Source organism: Rana temporaria, chromosome 2 (assembly GCF_905171775.1).
Source record: "Rana temporaria chromosome 2, aRanTem1.1, whole genome shotgun sequence".
NCBI lineage: Eukaryota > Metazoa > Chordata > Amphibia > Anura > Ranidae > Rana > Rana temporaria.
The window spans coordinates 143079419-143104140 of NC_053490.1; the positions used below are offsets into that span (position 1 = coordinate 143079419).

The 24722-nt window shown below is 44.1% G+C and overlaps 1 protein-coding gene across 4 annotated transcripts in view; it reads right to left on the reverse strand.

Annotated features, from left to right (window-relative positions):
* The window catches only part of LRCH1 (leucine rich repeats and calponin homology domain containing 1), a 290465-nt gene that overhangs the window by 46804 nt on the left and 218939 nt on the right, over positions 1–24722 (reverse strand). For all 4 annotated transcript variants that reach the window (XM_040341251.1, XM_040341250.1, XM_040341253.1 and 1 more), the window contains 3 exons: positions 19759–19868; positions 9140–9277; positions 4911–4988 (listed from right to left, as the gene is read on the reverse strand). In XM_040341251.1, coding sequence (XP_040197185.1) covers positions 4911–4988; positions 9140–9277; positions 19759–19868 — 326 coding nt within the window. The remainder of the gene's footprint in view (positions 1–4910; positions 4989–9139; positions 9278–19758; positions 19869–24722) is intronic.

The window sequence follows — 24722 nt, forward strand, 5'->3', positions numbered from 1 at the left end:
AGCGTATCGTATTTACGCTACGCCGCCGCAACTTAGAGAGGCAAGTGCTGCATTCACAAAGCACTTGCGTCCTAAGTTACGGCGGCGTAGCGTAAATGGGCCGGCGTAAGCGTGCGTAATTCAAAGTAGGCTGGTAGGGGGCGTGTTGTATTTAAATGAGGCTTGACCCCATGTAGATGCATGGCCGAACGAACGGCGCATGCGCGCGCATGGTCAGTATCACGTCGTATTTACGCCCAAAGATACGTCGGCTCAATGCCTTTGACGTGAATGTAATTTACGCACAGCCCTATTCGCATACAACTTACGCAAACGACGTAAAAAGATACGCTTGTTCCGACGTCCATACTTTGCATAGGCTGCGCCACCTAGAGACATGCTTTATCTTTACGCCGGCGTATGTCTTACGTAAGCGGCATAACTAATTGCGACGGGCGTACGTACGTTCGTGAATCGGCGTATCTTGCTCATTTACATATTCGACGCGGAAATCAAGGAAGCGCCACCTAGCGGCCAGCGTAATTATTGCAACCCAAGATACGACAGCGTAGGAGACTTCCGCTGCTCGTATCTTGGCCAAATCTATGCGTAACTGATTCTATAAATCAGGCGCATAGATACGACGGCGGCCATTCTGACTTACGGCGGCGTATCTGGAGATACGCCGTCATAAGTCTTTGTGAATCTGGGCCTTTGCCTTTTTAGGCCTCATACACACTAGACTCTCCCGAGAAACAGGCTTAGATGAGCATAAAGCATTTGGCCATATTAATTTATTCTGGACATTGGACTAAATAAACGCTCAAGCGCTAAACGTGCCTAGTGTTTAGATGCAATTAGGAGCTAACTCACATTCTAAATGCAATAACAAATGAATAAATCCTTGACATGAGTGATAACGTCCACGTATGAGATGTATAGTTCATAAGAATATGCAATAGACAAAAAAATGTATTTACGATATTTAAAAAAAAAATCAGAAGAAAATCTTCACAAAGTAGTCCAATCACCATGATGGCAAAGAAAGGTGCAGGAACAAGTTAATGCTTTCAATCGTGCTCCACCACAGTGTGTGAAAAATGCAAACTCACCAGAACGTCAAAATACTGTATTAATCGGCATATAACACACACGTTCTCCCTTAAAATAGGGGGGAAATCGTGTTTGCGTGTTATACGCCGATATAGGGCTGCCTCGGAGGGGAAGAAGGGAACGAGCGCCGCCGAAATACAGAGACGTGATCTCTTGTGTACTCAGCTCGGCTCGCAGTCACGCCTAGACCCGTCCCCTGGACGGCTCCTAGCGTTGATGTCCTGGCATTGGACCGATGTTATGTCCATCATAAGAGCCGAGCCAAGGGGCAGGACTGTGCGTGACTGCGAGCTGAGCCAAGTACACAGGAGATCTGGCTCTTTCTTTTCCGGCAATGACAAGGCTGCAGATGGGCATGGATTAGCCTGCCATTATGAACGAGGCTGCAGATGGGCACTGATCAGGCTGCAATTATGGGCAAGGTTGTAGATGGGCACTGATTAGGCTGCAATGATGGGCAAGGCTGCAGATGAGCACTGGTCGGGTTGCAATGATAGGCATGGCTGCAGATGGGCACTGATCAGGCTGCAGATGGACACTGATCAGGCTGCAATGATGGGCAAGGCTGTAGATGGGCACGGATTAGGCTGCAATGATAGGCAAGGCTGCAGATGGGAACTGATCAGGTTGCAATGATGGGCAAGGCTAAAATGATGGGCACTGATCAGACTGCAATGATGGGCAAGGCTGCAGATGGGCACTGATCAGACTGCAGTGATGGTCAATGGTGAGGCTGCAGATAGGAAATAGCAAGGCTGCAGATGGGCACTGATCAGGCGGGCAATGATGGGCAATTGCGAGGCTGCAGATGGGCACTGATAAGGCTGCATTGATGGACCGTGACCCTTATTTTGATTCAAAATTCTTTATTTAAAATGTAAGTTTTTTTCCTGAAATTTCCCTCTTTAAATTAGGTGTGTGTTGTATGCCAATAAATACGGTAAATACGCTTTACAACAATTTGTAATCTTTTCCATCAATGTATATGGAAGCGCTCTTTAACCACAAAGCTATCTCCTTGCAATGGTCAAACATTAAGGCTCAGGAGAAACATATTGAAAATCATAGCGCAATTTGTTTACAGAAAAGGTAGGTACAATCAATCGAGTAAAATATGCTCACTTACATTTGGGGGTAGAGCTTAGTTGGTTATGTTATGCTCGCCATCTCTCCAGGATGCGGCGTGCGTTCCAAATCACAAAAAGGACACCAAGGAACCGGATGTGATGTCAGTGAGGGCGGCCATATACATTGATGGTTGAAAGATTACAAATTGTTGCAAGGCATATTTATTTTGAAGTTCTGAAGAGTTTGCATTTCTCACACACTGTTTGTGGTGGAGCACGATTAAAAGGATTAACTTGTTCCTGCACCTTTCTTTGGCATCACAGTGATTGGACTACTTTGTGAAGATTTTCTTGGGAATTTTTTTTGATCATCGCAAAATATATTTTTTTGTATATTGCATATTTTTATGAACTATTTATTAATTATAGGACCTCTCATATGTGGACTTTATCACTCATGTCAATGATTTATTCATTCATTAATTTATTTAGAATGTGAGTTAGCGCCATACTTTTCCTTCACTATTCTTAAGTAAAGACAGTTTATCAATTTAAAAATGTTGCAAATATTAACAATATAAGCCAAAAACAGCCGATAAATTTCAGAAATGGGAGACTGTAAAAAAAAAACGAAATCACAATTTGTACTCTGCTTACTCCTTTACAAATTGACTTGATCCAGCACTGTGCCTGGCTGCAAGTCTTCTCCCTTAACTTGATGGTCTCACTGCAGCCTCATGCAGCAGTGGGAGCCATTGGCACCTGCTGCTGCCATTCAAATCCTGTGAGAAGGGAGAAAGTGACACGACCAAGCTGCTATGTGCATGTCTATAGACGCACACATCCCGACTCAGGAGCGTGCCTGCCCCTAAAATACACGGCTTGCTATAGGGGCACCAACAGGAAAGGAAGAGCAGAGAGCACAGACAGGGGGACTCCAGAAGAGCAGGTAAGGGTTGATCTCTACAATAGTATTGCACAGAGCAGGTAAGTAAAACATCTTTTTTATTTTAATAAAGAAAATTAGGCTTTACAATCACTTTAAATACTTTTACCTTATTAGGATACATTTACAGCAGTGGTCCCCAGACTGCAGCCTGTGGGCTGCATGTAGCCCTTTGCTTGCATTTACCCAGTGTTCTTGGGGCACAGATCCTCCTCAACACAAGCAGTTGGGCACAATGGCTCCCCCTGACACTAAAAATGGGGAATTTCTCCCTCTGAAGCCAACAATGGGGCACAATTCCTTCCGACACCAACAATGGGGATAAATTCCCCTCACCACAATGAGGCACATCCCTCCCCCCATTACCACAAACAATGAGGCACAATTCCTCCCCCTCACAAGAACAATTGGGCACAACTTCTTCCCCCACCACAATGAGGCACATCCCTCCCCCCCATTACCACTAACAATGAGGCACATTTCACCCCATCACGACAAACAATGAGGCACAATTCCTCCCCCTCACACCAACAATAATGCGACATTCCCCACGACCACCACCAAGAACAATTGGGCAAAATTTCTTCTCCTGAGACAAACAATGGGGCACAATTCCTTCTCCTGACATAAAAAATGTGGCACAATTACTCCACATGACACCTACATCGGGCATAATTTCTCCCCCTGACACCAGCAGGACACAATTCCTCCTCCTGACACAAACGATTTTCATTTTCCTTTTACATGACACTAGCCATGGGGCATGATTCCTATCAATGACACCTACAATGGGACATCAATTTGGCATGATTCACCCTCACAAATAATATGAACCTATTACTAACACTAACAACTGGGCATTATTTCTCCTCATCCCACTGAACACAGGTACTAGGTAATTCTTTACTCCCACTGATCACCAACTCTGGGGCATTTTTACTCTCACTGACCCCTGATCCTGGGGTAATATACTAACGCCAAGGCATTTTCTACTCTCATTGGCCATAATGTCTAAAGGACAGTAATTTGGTCCTTAGTTTAATTTGAGGACCGCTGCCTTACAGTAATGAAAAAAAAAAATATGTATCATTTAACAAAAAGCCATAAATCATATTTTACATTTTGTCACACCATTGAAAAACTATAGATCAGTATTTTTTTAAGAAAGCAAGTTCTAATTTTTAGCAGGTATTTTGGGACTGAAAATTCACTGAAATGCACCCCTGTGTATGATGACATATGTTGTAAAACTAAGCTGTTTGAATGTCAGCTGCATTTACTATGGTGAAGTGCCACTATACCAGAAGCCTGCCAGTCACCTGGCTTGGCAATGAACTGGATTTCAGTCAGTGTTGATGGGAAAATCCCTCCCGCTGCACTATTGTGATTAGTGGGGAGGGGGGGTCAGGGGCAGTCGCCCCTCCTGGGAGAACACAGGGATTACTGCTAGCAGCTATAGCCACTGGCAATAATCACATGCTAAGAATCGTACACGCTAATTGTACCCAAGTCGATTGACGGATTAACATTTTCTTACAAATGCAGGTAACATAATTTTACTTTTTTATTTCCAAGGTTATGATTAGCCACATCCGATTAGGCATTATAAAAATAAAAAAATAAAAATGCACCGACGGTAGACTCTTAGTTGCATTATTTGTCATTATAAACAAAACAAAGCATGGGCTAATGCAGAAGCAATGGATATGATTTGGTGAATAAAACCACTAATAAAATGTAAGTAAGCATTCACATGCTCAGCCTCCAATAAAATACAGTAAAATGCTTAATATTAAAATATTTACCTCTGGTACTCCCAGTTTTCTACATGCTTCTAGAAAATTCTCAACATTTCTCCTACATTTAGCCATACTGAGTCTGGGCTGGAAAAATAAAAACAATTTTCATGTTAAAAATTCAGCACTATTAGAGTTGTTTTTGTTAACCACTTGCCTACGAGGGCAATTCTGACATTTCTCTCCTACATGTAAGAATCATCAAGAATTACACAGAACCCCCAAACATCATATTTATTTATTTTTATATATATATATATATATATATATATATATATATATATATATATATATATATATATATATATATATATATATATATATATATATATATATATATAAATAATATATATATGTTTTTTTTTAGCAGAGACATTAGAGAATATAATGGCGGTTGTTGCAACTTTTTATCTCACACCGTATTTGCGCAGCAATTTTTCAAACACTTTTATGCATTTCAAAAATGAATAAAAAAAAAAACAAACAGTAAAGTTAGCCCATTTTTTAAGCATAATGGGACAGATAATGTTATGCCAAGTAAATATATGCATTCTGATTCTGCAAGCGAGCATGCAGAGACAGCGTCACTTAAAATCTTTTTTTTTTTTTATTGTTAATTTTACTTTTATTTTTTTAGTTTAATGCTTTCTTTTTTCATAATTTTTTTTATCACTTGTATTCCTATTACAAGGAATGTAAACATCCCTTGTAATATGAATAGTACATGACAGGTCCTCTTTACAGTGAGATCTGGGGTCAATAAGTCCCCTGATCTCACCTCTAGGCCGGGAAACCTGAACCCCCCCCCCCCCAAACAAAAAAATAATATCCTGGCTTCCTAGCCGAGGCGATAGCATTTTTTCAAATGCAGAGGTCGTACGTGACGTCATAACATCGCGCCCGGCCTCCAAACGATCAGAGACTTCGCAGACCATCTGGCCTGCCGGAAGTCTCTATGGTCATCATCCGGCGTCATTTGGTTCCTTCCCTGGTTCGCTGATTGCAGAGGTGAGCTGGGAGAAGCCCCTGAATGCGGCGGGGGAAACAGCCCCTCCCGTTGCTTGTAAGAACAATCAAGCGCCTGAATCTAGCGGTTCAGCCGCTATGATTATTCTTATGGTGAAGGGAATCGCAGGTTGAAAAAGATGATATCTGAATGTCTAACTGCAGGCATCATTCAGATATCACTGCTCATATGACGTTGGGCGGGTGGGAAGCGGTTAAAGATTTAGCCATTCTGGCCTAGGCACAAGAATACGCATGCCTTTTTCTACAGTATTCACCAATCTGTTTCCAACCATATTATCGCATCATTATAGAGTAGATTAGGGTTCATGCACATGGATGTACGGTGCCCTGCATTCAGAGCCTGTAATTTATAAAGATCTGAATGCAGCAGCATTGTATGATATGGGCCTATTCACACAGCTTGTTTTAGTCGGTAAAACTGTAAACATTTGCATTGACGGCTTGATTTTGACTTTATTTTACATTATACACATGTAAATGTTTGTGCTAATGTTTACATGCCTACAGCTTCATATGGATGATATGTAACGTCATTGCCTAGTGAATTCAGGGCTGACATGTAAACATCAACAATATGCAGGAAGTGGCAGCAGTGCAGGTGCAGAACGGCCTCGGCTTTCCGTCATTCCAAATGACTGAAAGCAGTAGTGAACCCAAAAACTATTATATTGCAGCTTACTGATTCTTAGATGTGATGGCTACATTTCTTTTTTAGGCTTTCTTTATTTTATTTCCAGCAGTCGATCCAGCCAGTATGTCTGTTGTGTTTCAAAAGAACAAGCTCTCCAGCAAATGCATCAATTACAGAGACAAACCATTTCCCCCTCTCCCCCAAAAGGTGCCAATTGTGGCACCGGAGGGGGGGGAATCAGATGAGCAGCAGTTCCACTTTAGGGTGGAACTCCGCTTTAACCCTTTAATTTTAACCTGTATAATCACTATTTAACAGTTTCATCTCCTGTTCCATGTTTATATTTTAAATTATTTGCTGGAAACATTTGTTTAAAAACCACATATATACAATGTAATGCCGCGTACACACGATCGGTTTCTCTGATGAAAACTAGGAACTTGTTTTAAAATTATCCGATGGTTAACTAACCGATAGAAAAAAAACGATCGTCTGTGGGAACGTCCATCGGTTAAAAATCCACGCATGCTCAGAATCAAGTCGAACTTTTTCCCTGTCAGCTTTTCTTTGTTAGTGTACTGTAAAGCCCTGTACACACGATCGGTTTGTCCGATGAAAACAGACCGATGGACAGTTTTCATCGGTCATACCGATCGTGTGTGGGCCCCATCGGTTTGTTTTCCATTGGTGAAAAAAAAATAGAACATGTTTTACATTTTTCCTATGGATAAAAAAACGATAGAAAAAAACAATCGTCTGTGTGGAAGTCCAACGGTCAAAAATCCATGCATGCTCAGAATCAAGTCGACGCATGTTAGGAAGCATTGAACAACTATTTTTTTCTTAGCACGTCGTAGTGTTTTACATCACCGCGTTCTGACACAATCGTTTTTTTAACCGATGTAGGCACGACTGATCATTAGTCAGCTTCATTGGATAATTGATAAAAAAAATTCCATCAGTCCGTTTTCATCGGATGGACCGATCGTGTGTACAGGGCATTAGGATTTACTGTTAAAAATATGTGGTTTAAGGTACGGTATATCTGTTTTGTTTTAAATCAGTAAGAACTATAAATTACTGATGCATTATGAGAAAAATGAAAGGTATGCAAAAAAAAAAAAGTTATTTCTTTTGTAAATAACTTTAACATGCTTTGTACCTAAAATGTAATTTTAATGTTGCAGAAAATAGAACAAGTAGCAGAATAAAATGCATGTTTTCCTCAAATTAATGGTACTTGTGTTCAAAATATTACCGATCAAACTTTAAAAAATATAATTTTTTTCAGATTATTACTTTTTCCACTTAAATTGCAAATAAATTAAAAAAAGTCTCAGAGGACTTTAGGGTCATCAGAAAAGCCCTGTTTGTCCCCAGAAAAAAAACGTATGTATCAATTCTTTATCATACGTAAATGTGAAATATAGTCTGGTCCATAGGGGGTAAACAGGAGACCTGAAGTGGTTAATACTGCTTTCTGAATGCCTAGGTCATTCTGAGACTGCGTTGCCACGGCATGAGTGACTGGTTCAGGAGGGGTGAATTCTCCATCAACAGTGTGCAATCAGTGGCAGGGGTAAAGACATATAGGGCTGGATTCAGATAGAATGGTCTATCTATCCACCCGGCGTAACGTATCTCAGATACGTTACGCCGCCGTAATTTAGGGCGCAAGTTCCGTATTCAGATACAATTGCGCCCTTAGTTACGGCGGCGTAACGCATCTGTGTCGGCACAAGCCCGCTTAATTCAAATGTGGATGATGTGGGCGTGTTTTATGTATATTAACTGTGACCCCGCGTATTTGAAATTTTTTACGAACGGCGCATGCGCCGTTTGTGAAAAAATCCCAGTGCGCATGCTCGAAAATCCGCCGCAAATCGTCATTGCTTTCGACATGAACGAAAATTACGTACATCCCTATTCGCAAACGACTTGCGTAAACAACGTAACATTTTTAAAACTCGACGCGGGAACGACGGCCATACTTAACATAGGATACGCCTCATATAGCAGGGGTAACTATACGCCAAAAAAAGCCTAACGTAAACGACGTAAAAAAAGCGCCGGCCGGACGTACGTTTCTGAATCGGCGTAAATACCTCATTTGCACATTCCTCGCGGAAATATACGGAAGCGCCACCTAGTGGTCAGCATAAATATGCAGCCTAAGATACGACGGCGTAAGAGACTTACATCAGTCGGATCTTAGGGAAATCTATGCGTAACTGATTCTTTGAATCAGGCGCATAGATACGACCGGCCGGACTCTACCCCAAAATGTACACATCTTCATTCATACTGCGTGTGTATGTCGGTTTAAACTCAGAAGCAGTATGGCCCACTTTTTACATAGCATCTTGCTGCCACCAAACTTTTGCTTTGCTGTTGAACATATTTGGGTCTCCCGGGTTATTTAATGCTACCATAGAGGAAGAGACTGTTATGAAGATGATGACAAAGCCAACTTAGATCCAGATCTAGTTAATTAAACTGACCACACAGACCACTTGTTCTTCAGAAGTAACATCTGGTCAAAATCTGTACAGCAAAATACATTTTTATTTGGACTTACAACAGCTGGAGAGGGTACATGGATACTCCCTACTGACCGGGGGCGGATTTGATTCACTAAGTGACACAGAACAACTCCATCCATCAAAGCTGATCCTAGATCTTCAGGAAGACAGATCTTTAATCTGATTTCAATATTCTGGAACCAAGAGGACACAAAATTAGTCAATGTTTTTAAACCTGTAAACAGGTTTTATTATTGGCACCGAGTATATTATGAATTATATGTCTTCTTGCCATACCTTCTTTAAGTGAGGGGTATGGAAAGAAGAGGCTGCGAGGAGCAAGAAGGGAAAGCGAAGTAGTGAAGGGAGGTTTTCTGTGGATGGAAGGGTGCCACGCCTCTGGTTATATGATGCTAGTGGCTGCTACAATAAAGGGGCACGGTGTGATGTTGGTACCGGATAGTACAATAAAGGGTGAAAAGCCTTGCAGCATTTAGTAACATAGCACATGGGTATAGGGATGGCAGACTTTATTTTTGGAGATAGTTTCAAATATTTGAAATATTTCCAAATATAGACTTATGCCGCGTAAAACGTTTATCATGAAAAAAAAACGGGGTTACTTACCGGTAACATCCCTTTTCCTGGAGTCTTTCAGGACAGGTACTGTAGAGAGACACAGGCTCCTCCCCTCACAGGAAACACCGCCTTCCAATTAAGAATTTAAGCCTCATCCTCCCTCAGCTCCTCAGTTTTTTCCAGAGTACCTCCGGCCAGCTGGGGAGACACAAGAACACGTCATAAAAGTATAAAATTACATCTTACCTGACGGCCTCGTCTGATGAGTTTCCATAATATCCCCTACAACAAAAGAGGGTGGGTACCAGTGCTGTCCTGAAAGACTCCAGGAAAAGGGATGTTACCGGTAAGTAACCCCGTTTTTCCCTGTTCGTCTTTCAGGACAGGTACTGTAGAGAGGATAAGCGAGCACCTTACCCTAGGGTGGGACAACTGCTTGCAGTACTTTGCGTCCAAAAGCCTGGTCTTTGGTTGAAAGTAGGTCCAGTCTGTAATGTTTTACAAACGTTGAGAAACTAGACCATGTTGCAGCCTTGCAGATCTGCTCCGGGGAAGCACCAGCACACTCTGCTTGGGAAGTTGCTACTGCCCTGGTGGAATGAGCCTTGATACCCTGTGGAGGCTCTACTCCCCTAGAAGAATAGGCTAGAACGATGGCTGCCCTTAACCACCTGGCTATCGTGCGTCTAGAAGCCCTAGACCCTTTCTTGGACCCAGAAAACAAAACAAATAGTGAATCAGCTTTCCTGAACTGACTTGTGTAATCCAAGTATTGTAGGACACACCTCCTAACATCTAGGTTGTGAAACTTGTGTTCCTGTTCCCTCACAGGATTTGAACAAAAAGAAGGCAATGTTATTTCTTGACTTCTGTGAAACTTAGAAGCTACCTTTGGTAGAAAAGCCGGATCTGTCTTAAAAATGATGCGATCCGGAAAAACTTGAAAAAAGGGGACCCTAATAGATAGGGCCTCGAGTTCGCTCACTCTCCTGGCAGTAGTGATCGCTACTAAAAACACTGTTTTGAGAGTGATCACTTTTAAACTACATTTGTCTAAAGGCTCAAATGGTTCTACTGTAAAGGCTTGAAGAACCAATGAGAGATCCCAAACTGGGAAGTTGGAGGTTTTAACAGGTCTCCGTCTACTCAAAGCCTTAAAAAATCTAGAGACCCAAGGGTCAAATGCTAGTTGTTTTTCAAAAAATACACTTAGCGCTGACACCTGACCCTTCAGCGTGCTAGTTGCCAACCCTTTATCAGCTCCAGCTTGAAGAAATTCTAAAACAGCCACAGAGCTGTTGACACTGAATGAGCTTTCTGCACACCAGATGTTAAACCGTTTCCACACTTTTTGGTAAATGGCTTGCGTCTCCTTCTTTCTACAGCTTAGGAGTGTTTCAACCAAGCGTTCTGAAAACCCTTTGCCCCTCAGCAGCTCTTCCTCAGAAGCCAGGCTGCCAGGTTCCATCTCTCTACCTGCGGGCAGCAGATTGGACCCTGCAAAAGGAGATCCTCCCGAATTGGTAGAATCCAAGGAGATTCTATCGATAGATTTTTTAGGATAGAGAACCATGGTCTCCTGGGCCAATGAGGTGCGATGAGAATGAGTGTTGTGTTCTCCCCCTGCAGTTTCCTCAGGACTGCTGGTATTAGAACCGGAGGGGGGAAAGCATAACACCTGGAGAACTTCCAGGTTTGGGCCAGAGCGTCCACCGCCAGAGCTCCATCCCATCTGTTTAGGGAAAAAAAGAGCCGAGTTTTGGCATTTTCTCTTGAGGCGAATAAATCCACCTCCGGAAGACCCCATCTTTGAGTGATCGCTCTGAAAACTTCCTGATTCAGAACCCAATCGCCCTCCCTCAGTTTCTTCCTGCTGAGGAAGTCTGCGACCTGATTTAATTCTCCCTTCAGATGTATGGCTGAGAGGGACAAGACATTGGCCTCCGCCCATATGAGAATAGATTTTGTCAGATCCCATAAGGACTTGCTCCTGGTGCCCCCCTGCTTGTTGACATAAGCTACTGCCGAGGAGTTGTCTGTCCTGATTCGAACATGCTGTCCCTGCAGCTCCTTCTGAAAGGCTTTGAGGGCTAACTCTATCGCTTTTAGTTCTCTCCAATTCGAAGATTTTTGCGAGTCCTCTTTTGCCCAGCGACCCTGTGTCAGAAGGGAGTCCAGGTGTGCTCCCCAACCGGAGCCACTGGCATCTGTTGTCACTGTTCTGGAAATCGGGGAGATCCAATCCAGGCCCTGTAAAAGGTTCGCCCCCTTCCTCCACCACCAAAGGGACCTCTTGATGTGAACCGGTATGGATATCAGGGAATCCAAGGATTCCGGTTTGTGGTCCCAAATGTTCAGTATGAACAGTTGTAGAGGTCGGAAATGCAGACCCGCCCACTGCACTGCAGGAAGACAAGATGTTAATAACCCCAGAGCTGACATGACTTTCCTTATCGGAAGCTGGCAACTGCTCTGAAGAAGTGATATTACGTTGTCCACCTTCTGAACTTTTTCTATTGGGAGAAAAGTCATCTGTCTGGTTGAGTCCAGTACATATCCCAGAAAAGTGACTCTTTGGGAGGGTGTCAGGCTGGATTTTTCCAGATTGAGTAACCAACCTAGGTTCTCCAGAATCCCCTTTGCAACCTGGAGGTCCTGGGACAACCGTGTCGGAGAGTCTGCAAAGAATAGCAGATCGTCCAGGTAAGCTATCACCAGGATGCCCTTGAGACGTAGAAAGGCTAGTACCTCCACCATCACTTTGGTGAATATGCGGGGGGAAGAGGAGAGCCCGAAGGGGAGTGCTTTGAATTGCAGGTGAAACATCCCCTCTCTGGACCTCACGGCCAGTCTGAGAAATCTCTGATGGCATTCCGCTATTGGGATGTGTAGGTAGGCATCCTTTAAATCTATGGATGCCATGAAGCAGTTCGGAAGGAGGAGTGTCCTCACGGAATAGATGGAATCCATCCGAAACCGTTTGTACGTGACCGAGGTGTTTAGAGGTTTTAAATTCAGTATAAGCCTGAATTTCCCTGAAGGCTTGCGGACCACAAATATGTGGGAGTAGAAGCCCTTTCCTATCTCCTCCGATGGAACCCGAACTACCACCTCCTGATCCTCCAACTCCTGAAGAGAGGAGATCAGAGCCACAGATTTCTCTTTGCATTGGGGCAAATTGGTGACTAAGAGTCTGGATGGGGGGGGACTTGAGAACTCTAGTCTGTACCCTCTCCTTATGATCCCCAGCACAAATTGGTTGCTGGTGATCGTCTCCCATTGTGGGAGAAAGGCCCCCAACCTTCCTCCCACCTTGACTCCGTCATTGAGGTTTTTGGGGCTGTTCAGGAGCACGAAAAAGTGCCCCGGCACGGCCTTTCCCTTTTGGTCCCCAAAACTTTTTCTTTCCCTCAGGTTTGGGGACTTCCACCTTCTTTTGGGTCCAGAATTTTTTCTTTGTCTGTCCCCCAAATTTTTTCTTTAAGGGGAAAGCCTTCTTCTTGTCGGCTGTACGATCTAAGACAGCCTCCAAGCCTGGCCCAAATAATAAGTCTCCTGTAAGGGGGATCCCGCACAATTTAACCTTTGAGGCGCTATCCCCCTGCCATGTCTTGAGCCAGAGAGCTCTTCTTGCAGAATTAGATAGAGCTGCAGATCTGGCAGACATGCGGATTGACTCTGCTGAGGCGTCCGCTACATACCGTACGCCACTCAGTAAAGTTGGAAAAGAGGAAAGTATAGTCTCTTTTGGCGTTCCGGCCTCAATATGTGCCTTAATTTGTAAGAGCCAATGCTCTAAATTACGGGCCACCACTGTTGCTGCCATAGCTGGCTTAAGGTTCCCCTGGGAAGCATCCCAGGACTTTTTTAATAGCGAATCCATCCGCCTGTCCATGGGGTCTGAAAGGACCCCCATGTCCTCAAACGCCAAGTCCGTATGTCGGGATACCTGCGAAAAGGCGGCATCTAGTTTGGGGGATTTGTTCCACACTGAAGCCTCCTCTTCAGAAAAAGGAAACCTCCTCTTCAAAGAGTTTGAGAAGAAAGGTTTCCTCTCTGGGTCCTGCCATTCTTTTTTGATGGCATTGACCAGTACTTCATGGACTGGAAAAACCCTTTTCTTTTGTTCTCCCAAACCACTGTACATCTGGTCATGGAGTGACAGTGTCTTTTTCTCCTCAACTATCCCTAAAGTAGCGTGGATAGTTTCCAATAACTCTTCCACCTCTTCAAGGGAAAGCTTGTAGCGAGAGACCTTTGAGGACCCTGCCTCTGTCTTCTCACTATCTGACTCCTCTTGGGAGCTAGAAGCGGCACTGTCTTGCTCCTCCTCAGCATCCTCTCTGATATCCGCAGGTTTCTCTCTACTCCCAGAGGGAAGAACCTCAGGATTCGGTGGAATTACCTGTTGCGCTACAGAAGGGCTGCTTTGGGGCAATTGAAAATTAGCAAAAATATCTTTAAACGATTGAAAGGTGCCAGAAAGCTCTTTCATAGAAGCTGCTAATTCAGATGCCTGCTCTGCCTCCCTTTCTTTAACCAGCCCCTCAATACATCTCCTGCAAAGTGCTTTGTTCCAACTCTCACTAAGTGAAGATCTGCAGGAAGGGCATTTCTTCCTGCTGTGGGCTGATTTTTCTGTGGATTTCTGAAAAACACAGAAGAAAGTGGAGGCTAGATTAAAAGAGAGACCAGCGCATAACACAGGTAACCACCAGGAGTGTTCTAGGACCAACCACCACCAGGGTTCCAGACACACTACACTAACAAACTCCCCGACCACCAGGAAAACAAAAAAATCACCAGTGAAGCTGTACAACATGATAAGGGAACACCACCCCAGGGTTCTCCTTACCTTAGAGTGGCTGGTGCTGTCGTCATCCGGAGGTGCACGGGAAGCCTCTGCTTCCGACATCTCGCTGAGGAATGTGGTCGCGACTGCCTGCCAAAACGCCGACCCTACGGCTGAGAAGAGAGAGGCCGCACCAGCCCAGCGTCAGGCCTTTTCACACTGCAGCGTCCGGGACCAGTGACGCGTATCCGGCGGAAGTGCCCGCCCCCCCCGGAACTGACGTCACTCGTCATCCGGTCCGGCCCAGCTCCTGGCCGACTGTGAAATCTCACAGGGAGCGTGCACCCCGCCTGCAGCGCCACCCCTGTGCGTTGAGTGAATAGGCCTCCGCGGCTGAATCCACCCCAGGAATGTCCGCGGGACGCTACACGGCGATGTCCTGGGTAAGTGACTTCCCCAGTCAACCAGGACGCCATGCGTTTAAAAAATAGCCCTGAGCCCAGGGAGAACAGGTCCCCCCTCTCAGGAAAACTGGCCTCAGCTTCCCCAGCTGTCTGGCCCTTGGCCCCCAGCGGTGTCTCCCCTCCGGAGGAAACACCATAAACTGAGGAGCTGAGGGAGGATGAGGCTTAAATTCTTAATTGGAAGGCGGTGTTTCCTGTGAGGGGAGGAGCCTGTGTCTCTCTACAGTACCTGTCCTGAAAGACGAACAGGGAAAACAACGTTTTTCAAACTTCATTTTAAAAAACGACGTTGCCCACCCACCATCGTTTTTTCAAAATGCTCTAGCAAAGCGCGGTTACAAACACCAAGTACGACGGCACTCTGTTCCATTCAAGCTCCCGTCTCATAACTTGCTTAAAAATTGCAGACAGAGTATCTTCTCTCATGCAAGCCATACATATCAGTCTCTTTTGTTATAAATGCTGTGACTCTGCCTATCAGCTGTCATTTACAATGAGCAGATAAAGGTACATGTACGGTACACCCAGTGACATCATTACAGCTTGGCCATTCAAACAGCCAAACAGGGCAAACCCAGACGGAAGACTGGAGAAGATGAAAGCACCCGAGTGCTGACAGCACAGGGCTGAAGGGCATCCTTTGACTGGTAAGTCTGTCATAATGTGCTATTACCCAGCGCATACTAGCACATTATAACATATACCTGCAGGGGGTTCGGTAATTTTTTATCGCTTTAATAAACATTTCCCCCAATATATACGCGATATACGTCAGCAGAATGGCACGGCTGGGCACAGGCACGTACAGGTACGTCGCCTTTAAGAGCCCAGCCGTGGGTCGTGCGCGCACGCGACCCCAGTCCGAAGCTCCGTGGACCCAATCGCCATCGGTGTCCCGCGATCGGTCACAGGAGCTGAAGAACGGGGAAGGTGTGTGTAAACACACCTTCCCCGTTCTTCACTGTGGCAATGTCAGTGATCGTCTGTTCCCTGATATAGGAAAAGACGATCACTGACGTCACACGTCCAGCCCCGCCCCCTACAATTAGAAACACATATGAGGTCACACTTAACCCCTTCAGCGCCCCCTAGTGGTTAACTCCTAAACTGCAATTGTCATTTTCACAGTAATCAGTGCATTTTTATAGCAAAATGCCAATGGTCCCAAAAATGCCATAATGTCGTAGTCAGGAAAAAAATCGATGATCGCCGCCATTAGTAGTAAAAAAAAATTATTAATAAAAATGCCATAAAACTATCCCCTATTTTGGAAACGCTATAAATTTTGCGCAAACCAATCGATAAACGCTTATTGCGATTTTTTTTTACCAAAAATAGGTAGAATATTACGTATCAGCCTAAACTGAGAAAAAATTATGTTTGTTTTATATGTTTTTTTTGGGATATTTATTTTGGCAAAAGGTAAAAAATATTGAATTTTTTTCCAAATTGTCGCTCTATTTTTGTTTATAGCGAAAAAAATTATAACCGCAGAGGTGATCAAATACCACCAAAAGAAAGCTCTATTTGTGGGGAAAAAAGGACGCCAACTTTGTTTGGGAGCCACTCCGCACGACCGCGCAAATGTCAGTTAAATTGACGCAGTGCCGAATCGCAAAAACTGGCCAGGTCCTTTACCTGAAAAATGGTCTGGGTCTTAAGTGGTTAAATTATACCTCCGAAAGACAATATTAAAAAACAGTCTTTATACTTCTCCTGCCCCCTTCCCTTTCCCCCTCCCTCCCATTCTCTTTTTATTGTTCTACCTTTGGTCTTCTCTTTTATGTTCATAATTGTGAACCAGGCTGAGTTTATATACTTGCTCCTATGCATGTAATGTAAAAATTTCAATAAACATAAAAAAAAAAAAAAAAACAGTCTATATTAAGTGCAAGGAGGACATCCATGGTCCATAAAACTTAAAATTTCATATAAACTGAAAGTAAGTAATTAAAAAAAAAAAATAACATTTTCAGGTGCTATACAAAGAGATGGTATAAGAAGGTATACAGTCTATATGTTCCGCAGAAACCACTACTTCATTTTACTTTTATTTTACTTTCCATCTTAAATAAGAGCATTGGTACGTGAGCTAAAAATACAGTATCTCACAAAAGTGAGTACATCCCTCACATTTTTGTAAATATTTTATTATAACTTTTCATGTGACAACACTGTAGAAATTACACTTTTGTATAACAGTGTCAATTTGCTGCCCCCTCAAAATAACTCAACACACGGCCATTAATGTCTAAACCGCTGGCAACAAAAAGTGAGTACACTCCTAAGTGAAAATGCCCAAATTGGGCCCATTAGCCATTTTCCCTCCCCTGTGTCATGTGACTCATTAGTGTTACAAGGTCTCAGGTGTGAACGGGGAGCAGGTGCGGTAAATTTGGTGTTATCGCTCTCAATCTCTCATACTGGTCACTGGAAGTTCAACATGGCACCTCATGGCAAAGAACTCTCTGAGGATCTGAAAAAAAGAACTGTTGCTCTACATAAAGATGGCCTAGGCTATAAGAAGATTGCCAAGACCCTGAAACTGAGCTGCAGCACGGTGACCAGGACCATACAGAAGTTTAACAGGACAGGTTCCACTCAGAACAAGTATCGTTGTGGTTGTCCAAAGTAGTTGAGTGCACGTGCTCAGAGTCATACCCAGAGGTTGTCTTTGGGAAATAGACATATGAGTGCTGCCAGCATTGCTGCAGAGGTTGAAGGGGTGGGGGTCAGCCTGTCAGTGCTCAGACTATACGCCACATACTGCATCAAATTGGTCTGCATGGCAAGACTCTTCTAAAGATGATGCACAAGGAAGCCTGCAAACAGTTTGCTAAAGACAAGCAGACTAAGGACTTGGATCATTGGAACCTGTGGTCTGATGAGATCAAGATAAACTTATTTGGTTCAGATTAAGTCAAGCGTGTGTGGCGGAAACCAGGTGAGGTGTACAAAGACAAGTGTGTAATTCCTACAGTCAAGCATGGTGGTTGGAGTGTCATGGTCTGGGGCAGCATGAGTGCTGCCGGCACTGGGAGCTACAGTTCATTGAGGGAACCATGTATTGTGACATACTAAAGCAGAGTAACATCCCCTCCCTTCAAAGACTGGGCCGCAGGGCAGTATTTCAACATAATAACGACCCCAATCACACCTCCAAGATGACAACTGCCTTGCTTAAGAAGCTGAGGGTAAAGGTGAAGGACTGGCCAAGCATGTCTCCAGACTTAAACCCTATTGATTATCTGTGGGGCATCTTCAAACGGAAGGTGGAGGAACATCCACCAGCTCCATGATGTCATAATGGAGGAGTGGAAGAGGGCTCCAATGGCAACCTGTGAAGCTCTGGTGAACTCCATGCCCAAGAGGGTTAAGGCAGTGCTGAAAAACAAAGGTGGGCACACAAAATATTGACACTTTGGGCCCAATTTGGACATTTTCACTTAGGGGTGTACTCACTTTTGTTGCCAGCGGTTTAGACACAGAGTGCACGGCTCAGCTACCACCCCACCTCACTGGCTGTGAATGACAGCAGTGGGAGCCAATATCTCCTGCTGCTGCATCTCAGCCAATGAAGAGCAAGAGACCATGAGAGCCTCGGCTCTTCTGCACATCTATGGATGGAAATCGGGATTAGGTAAGTATTGGAGGGGCTGAGACACAGAATGCATGAAGGTAAAAAACCTTCAGCCTTTAGAACCACTTTGATAAAGACTAATTGTTTTTAATATTGTCCTACATGTATTGATTTCACGAAGGTATATTTAAAGTCCCATCTTTTTACCCTTTGGGAATCTGGCCTTTATTGAGTGTTTACATACAAGACTACTGCAACTTTTCCCACTAATTACACTGCCTGTAACAGATCAGTGAATGGACGAAGGAATGCTTTGACTGATCAGACTCTCTTACATGCAGTTTAATCAGTAAAACTACTTTTCTCAGTTGAGGAGTGAGCAGGAGGAGGCAAGTCCTGTAGCAAAGATTTCTACAAAATCCAATAGCCTGCATATCGAGGGACATACTTTATTTACAGGTAAGCAATGTAACTAAAGTTGTAGTGAAAAAAACGTTGGGCCAGATTCTCAAAAGAGATACGACGGTGTATCTCCAGATACACCGTCGTATGTCTGTTTCTGAGCCCGGGTATCTATGCGAGTGATTCTTAGAATCATTTACGCATAGATACGGCGTAGATCCGACTGGCGTAAGTCACTTACACCGTTGGATCTTAGATGTAATTCCACGCTGGCCGCTAGATGGCGTTTACGACAATTTCTCATTTGTCTATGCAAATGAGCCTGATACGCTGATTCCCGAACGTTTTTGCGCCGCCTCGCCGTCGTTTACGTAGTTTCCGTAAGAGTAAACTTACCCCTGCTATATGAGGGGTAAGTTTACGAAGGTCCGTCATATGCCATGTTAAGTATGGCGTCGGGACAGCGTCGTCTTATTCTGTCAATTACGTCGTTTTACTAAGTCGTTCGCGAATAGGGCTTTACGTAAATGACGCTCACGTCGGCTTCATTGACGTTTTCCGTCGTGGGCTGGAGCATGCGCACTGGGCTATTTTTACGGCCGGGGCGCGCTTAATTTAAATACAAGCCGCCCCCTTTGAATTATGCAGCCTTACGCCGGGCCATTTACACTACGCCGCCGCAAATTACGGAGCAAGTGCTTTAAGAATACGGCACTTGCTCCAGTAAATTGCGGCGGCGTGGTGTAAATGGCTTACGCTACGCCGCCGCGGATTCTACGAGAATCTGGCCCTTTAACTTTAATAGTCTTTAAAGACTTTTTTTTTTAACATTTACAGTATGTATTCTTAGTATGCTACCTCACGCAGGCCCTCTAGGAGTTCTTTCTCCTCTCTCAATTGCTCCATTTTTCTTCGTATTGTAAACTGGGGATCCACCGATTCCAAATTCCTCTGTGGCCTCGTAAAAACTAGGAAACAAAGTGAACGGATAAGAAAAGTTATAACATAACATAACATAAATTATAACATAATCCAAAGGATTTTCAAAAGATGCACAGACTTGTGAAAATGACATAGTGACTACAATGCATGAATGACTGCAATGTGTACAAAATGATAATGGCGCCCAGAATCCAGCATTTGCACATGCCGACATCATGAGATGGATTCACGAGCACTTCATTATTCTTGTATATTTTGACTTAAGAAACAACTGACACCTAAGCACTGGATGCGGGAGTGCGCATTGCAAGGAAACCACAGATGCAAGGAGGCCACCCACAACCTAACTCCTATTACCCACTCTAGTCAAATATTTGGGTGGAGGTCTTTTTTAATTATACAAATTAATGTGCTGTATTTATGTAGGAATTAAATTTAAAAAAAGGCTATGCTTATTTGTTTTTTGTTTTTTGTTTTTTTCTTCTGAATTGTTGCTTACATGTTCAACATTTTTCAATCTTCTTATTTATATAGTGGATTAATATTAGAAACACGCTAACCACAATATTTTTTTTATTTCCAACTAAAAATTAGCTATCAATTCTTCATGGTTTTAAGAGAAAGCAGTCAAGAAAAAATGCTGTGTACTCAGAGAAACAGGTCATTGCTCTTATGGTTACTCTAAAACATAAGAGGGTCTGTGAGAAAAATAAGTGGGCCTATCTTTGTAATTCAAGGAAACCACTTGTATTGCAGAAGTGGAAAAATGTAGCACAATAAGAGGAATCTTATGTATCCAAACGGTCATTGCAGACCTGAATGTGACGGCTGGTATGTGATTTTATCAACAAAGAAGATACGCCAAGATGCAAGTGCCCACAGTGATGAAAAACAGGAATTTTAAGACTGGAAAACTAAAGGAGAAGTACAGCCAAAGCTTGTATGGCTGCAGTTTACCTTTGAATCACAAGAGCGCAGTTCGTTCCTTCTGAAGCCCGCTGTCGGCTGACATCACAGAGCTGGTCCAGGCTCGGGCAAGATTGTGGAAATGAAATCGGGATCTACCCACATGCCTGGACTGGTACCTGGCTCAACCTCTCAGCGAGCCACTGAGAGCCTGAGCCGGCCACTGCCGCCCCCTCCACTGCCCAGCACTCCAGTAAACGCAGGGGGGCAGAGCAAAGAGCTGTGACTGACAGTAACCAACTCTCTGCTCAGGGAGCTGTGAGAACAGATCGATCGTCAGTGTTTGATCGCTCAGTTCTCAGTGTAAGAGACGGCGGGGGACAGATGCAGCATCGGACTGATTCTGCATCCACCTAGGTAATTATGAATCTGCAAAAAAAAAAAAAAAAAAGTCCATAATTCTCTTTTAAAAGACTTTGAAAATCTGAAGGGAAAGACCATTGTTTGAGAGAAGAGACTAACAAAGTTCAGAACTGATTCTTCTTGTATACAGTAATTTCAGGATTGTTTGCCTATGTCGTGGTATTGAAGATATGAATACCATAACTTCTTTGGTAAAGTATATATATATATATATATATATATATATAAATCTTCAAGGTATGGTGAGCTGTGATTTGTTGTTGGAGTTTGATGTAAAGCTTGTTACTAATCACCACTAACCTTAAAGCGGTTTTAAACCTAAAACTAAAAATGCACAGCGACAGGCTCCCAGGGGCATACCCATTCGTTTGATCACTGATATCATTCATTTATGGGCAAAGTGTGCAGCTGGGCTATACAATACCCCATCAGCACTTAGGAGATCTGTTTTGGATCTTGGATCTCTTGATATGGTCCTTTGCTTGATGCTATTTATATGATACGTTCTTATGCCCCTGCTCAATAATTTTCTAATTTTGGTGCGAGTAGAATTAGCCGCTTGCTGATAATCTCTCTGCAGTCCTTGGAATTTTTCCATATATTGGATATTGTTTGGCGGAAACTCTCCGGCCATTGGAAATTTGCAAACAAGGCCTAGTCCACTATAAGACAGTGAGACTCGTTCTCTCTTTTTGTTACTTCTTTGAACCTTGATCGTATCCTGAAGAAGCCTAACAGTGAAACGTGTTGATGCACAAGGGCTCACTGTACAAATTGTATCATTGTATATGATTTTTATAAATTTTGTATGCATAAAGATACAAAGATACAATATATCACATCAGATATTATAATAAAATAAGATACAAACATATAATGTTCAAATTGTCTTGGTTATATCATGAAGACATTGTATTAGGTTATCATTTTGACTAAAGATATATTTTTAACTCTATATGGTCAAGAGGACCAATTTGGTAATAATGTGTTAAATTCTGAAGTTAAACAGATAAATAAATTAACAAAATGAATTTAAAGAAAAAGGGGGGAGAGAAAGGGAGGGGGGGAGGTACTCTCCTATTTAAAAGAGGAATAATCAGAATAAAATATTTCAAATAGATAAATAATTAATCCAGGGTTCCCAGACCGAATTAAACCAGTCTAGCTTATCTTCCCTCGGAGCAGATAAATGTTCATTAACCATTATCCAAGATAGCTTGGTTTTCAAAAGGTAAAATGGAATGACAGGGGATCTCCAGGATTTTGCAATAGTGGCCCAGATTCAGGTAGATTTGCCCATTACTTACACATGAGCTGCTCAGCTGAATTTCTCTGCGCTGGGGCAATTTTGCCAAATTGCCACCTGATTCAGGAATCGTTTGTTCATTTAATTTGCTCCTGTTTAAGGCAAAGCTGAGGCCGTGCAAGTCAAAGTGGGTGTGCCCCTATGTAAATGAGGAATTTTCGGCTCAGCAGAGGTTTGCGCCGGGCGCGCGCATGCGCAGTTAGAGCGCTGCCGTCTGCGCATGCGTCAAACTGCGCCTAGCATACTTTCAGGGCAAATCCTGCTCAGCTGCTTGCACTGAGCAAATAAATAGGAGCAGACTTGCGCAGGTTCTTTGCTGAATTTCATCCTGCTTTTTCCAACCCCCCCTGAGCAAGGAAATTCAGCCCATTTTGAAGAGATGGCACCTCCCAAAGGAACAAAAAAAAGGAAGGCAAACTTTGTGGCTGCGGAGATGGACATCTTAATTGCTGCACTCCAGCAACATAAAGAAGTTCTATATGGTGCCCAGCGGGCAAACACCACCGTTGCCCAAAGGAGGGCTATCTATGAAGCCATAGCCCTGGACATCAATGCCCTGGGTAATGAAGAGCGTTCCTGGGATGACATCCAGAAAAAACTCAACAATATGAGGCGCAGGGTCCGGGATAAACTGGCTCTTATCAGAAAATATACCGGTGGCACGGGAGGTGGACCGCAATGTAAGATCCGTCTTAATCATGAGGAGGAGCTTATTGCCCAAACTTTTGTGCAGGAGCAGGTGGAGGGACTTGAAGGGTACGACTCCACTGTCGGGAACTTGGGGACTGGTAAGTTATTTTTGTTTCATATCTGCTGTGCATCATGGGAGGGGGTAGAAGTGAACATATTTGTGGGTAGAAGTGAAGATGGAACTATTATTTTTGTTTCATATCTGCTGTGCATCATGGGAGGGGGTAGAAGTGAACATATTTGTGGGTAGAAGTGAAGATGGAACTATTATTTTTGTTTCATATCTGCTGTGCATCATGGGAGGGGGTAGAAGTGAACATGTGAGCAGTGTGTTGCACCAGCAAAATATTTCGTTTTGGTGTCATCCACAGGTGGTGATGATGATGATGAAGCTGGGCCGTCTTCGGCTGCTGATCGACCCAGCCCATCCATACCAGAGCCAGGGGTCCAGTGAGGCCCCATGGACATTCTGTCTATGCTGGTCCAGGAGGAGATCCTACCGGGGCTAAGTATGGAGGAGGAAGTTGTGTTGGAGGAGGATTCCTTTTTCCTCATCCGGGAGGACTCTGGCTCCCTCCAGGAGGATACCACCATCCCTGAGCAACCCACCACCCCCCCCGCCCAGCACGTCATCCCCCTCCAGGGCAAGCCCCTCCAGGGCAAGCCCCTCCATTGTGGACCCCTCCCCTTCTCCCTCTGTCCGTGCCCGAGCCTCTCCTCCCAGGAAGGCTCTGTCCAAAACGAGGCATATATCCTCCAGCCTCCGTGACGGTCTGCTGGAGGAGCAGGCCCTGCAGACCCGCCATATAGGGGACATGGTGGGAGAGGTTCGTCGTCTGGCGGACAGCATGGCATCCACCTCCACCTCTGTGCAGCATGCCCTCACCCTGCATGCAGACCGGGACAAACATGTCTCACAGAGCCTGGGGGAAATAAGTGGCAACTCCAAGGCCATAGTCACCTGCTTGGTGGCTCAGGAGACCACACCCGCTTTATTAAGCAGGATGGCAGCTGCGGTGGAGGCCAATACCGCTGCTGTGCAGGCCAACACCGCTGCAGTGCGGGAGGAGGGGAGAGTTACCCGCCGTCATCAGCGGGATACCACCACCCGCCAAATGAGGATGTTGGCCCAGACCAACACCATCCTCGCCCGCCTGGCCAACGCCATGGAGGGCATGCAGCCACCACCTGCGCGGAGTCTGGAAGTAGGGGTTGATGCTCCTCCCCCCCTCAATCCCCACCCCATGCCTCCTCCGCACCACGGAGATTGAGGAGCCAGAGCCGGGGCACCCTTGGCCCAAAGAAAAAAACAAAAAAATAATATAATTTCTACATTTATTTTATGCACAGAATATGATTTATTTATATTTTTGATATATGCTCAGGATATGAGTTAATTTTATTTTTGAGATATGCTCAGGATATGAGCTTTTATATTTATTTGTAGTCCCTACACACGGTGAGGAGTGTATACTACAGTGTGACTGGTGTGTGAATGGGGGGGGGGGGGGTGGCACTCCTGCTGGAAAAGGGGTGTCACCCTCTGCCATGTGAA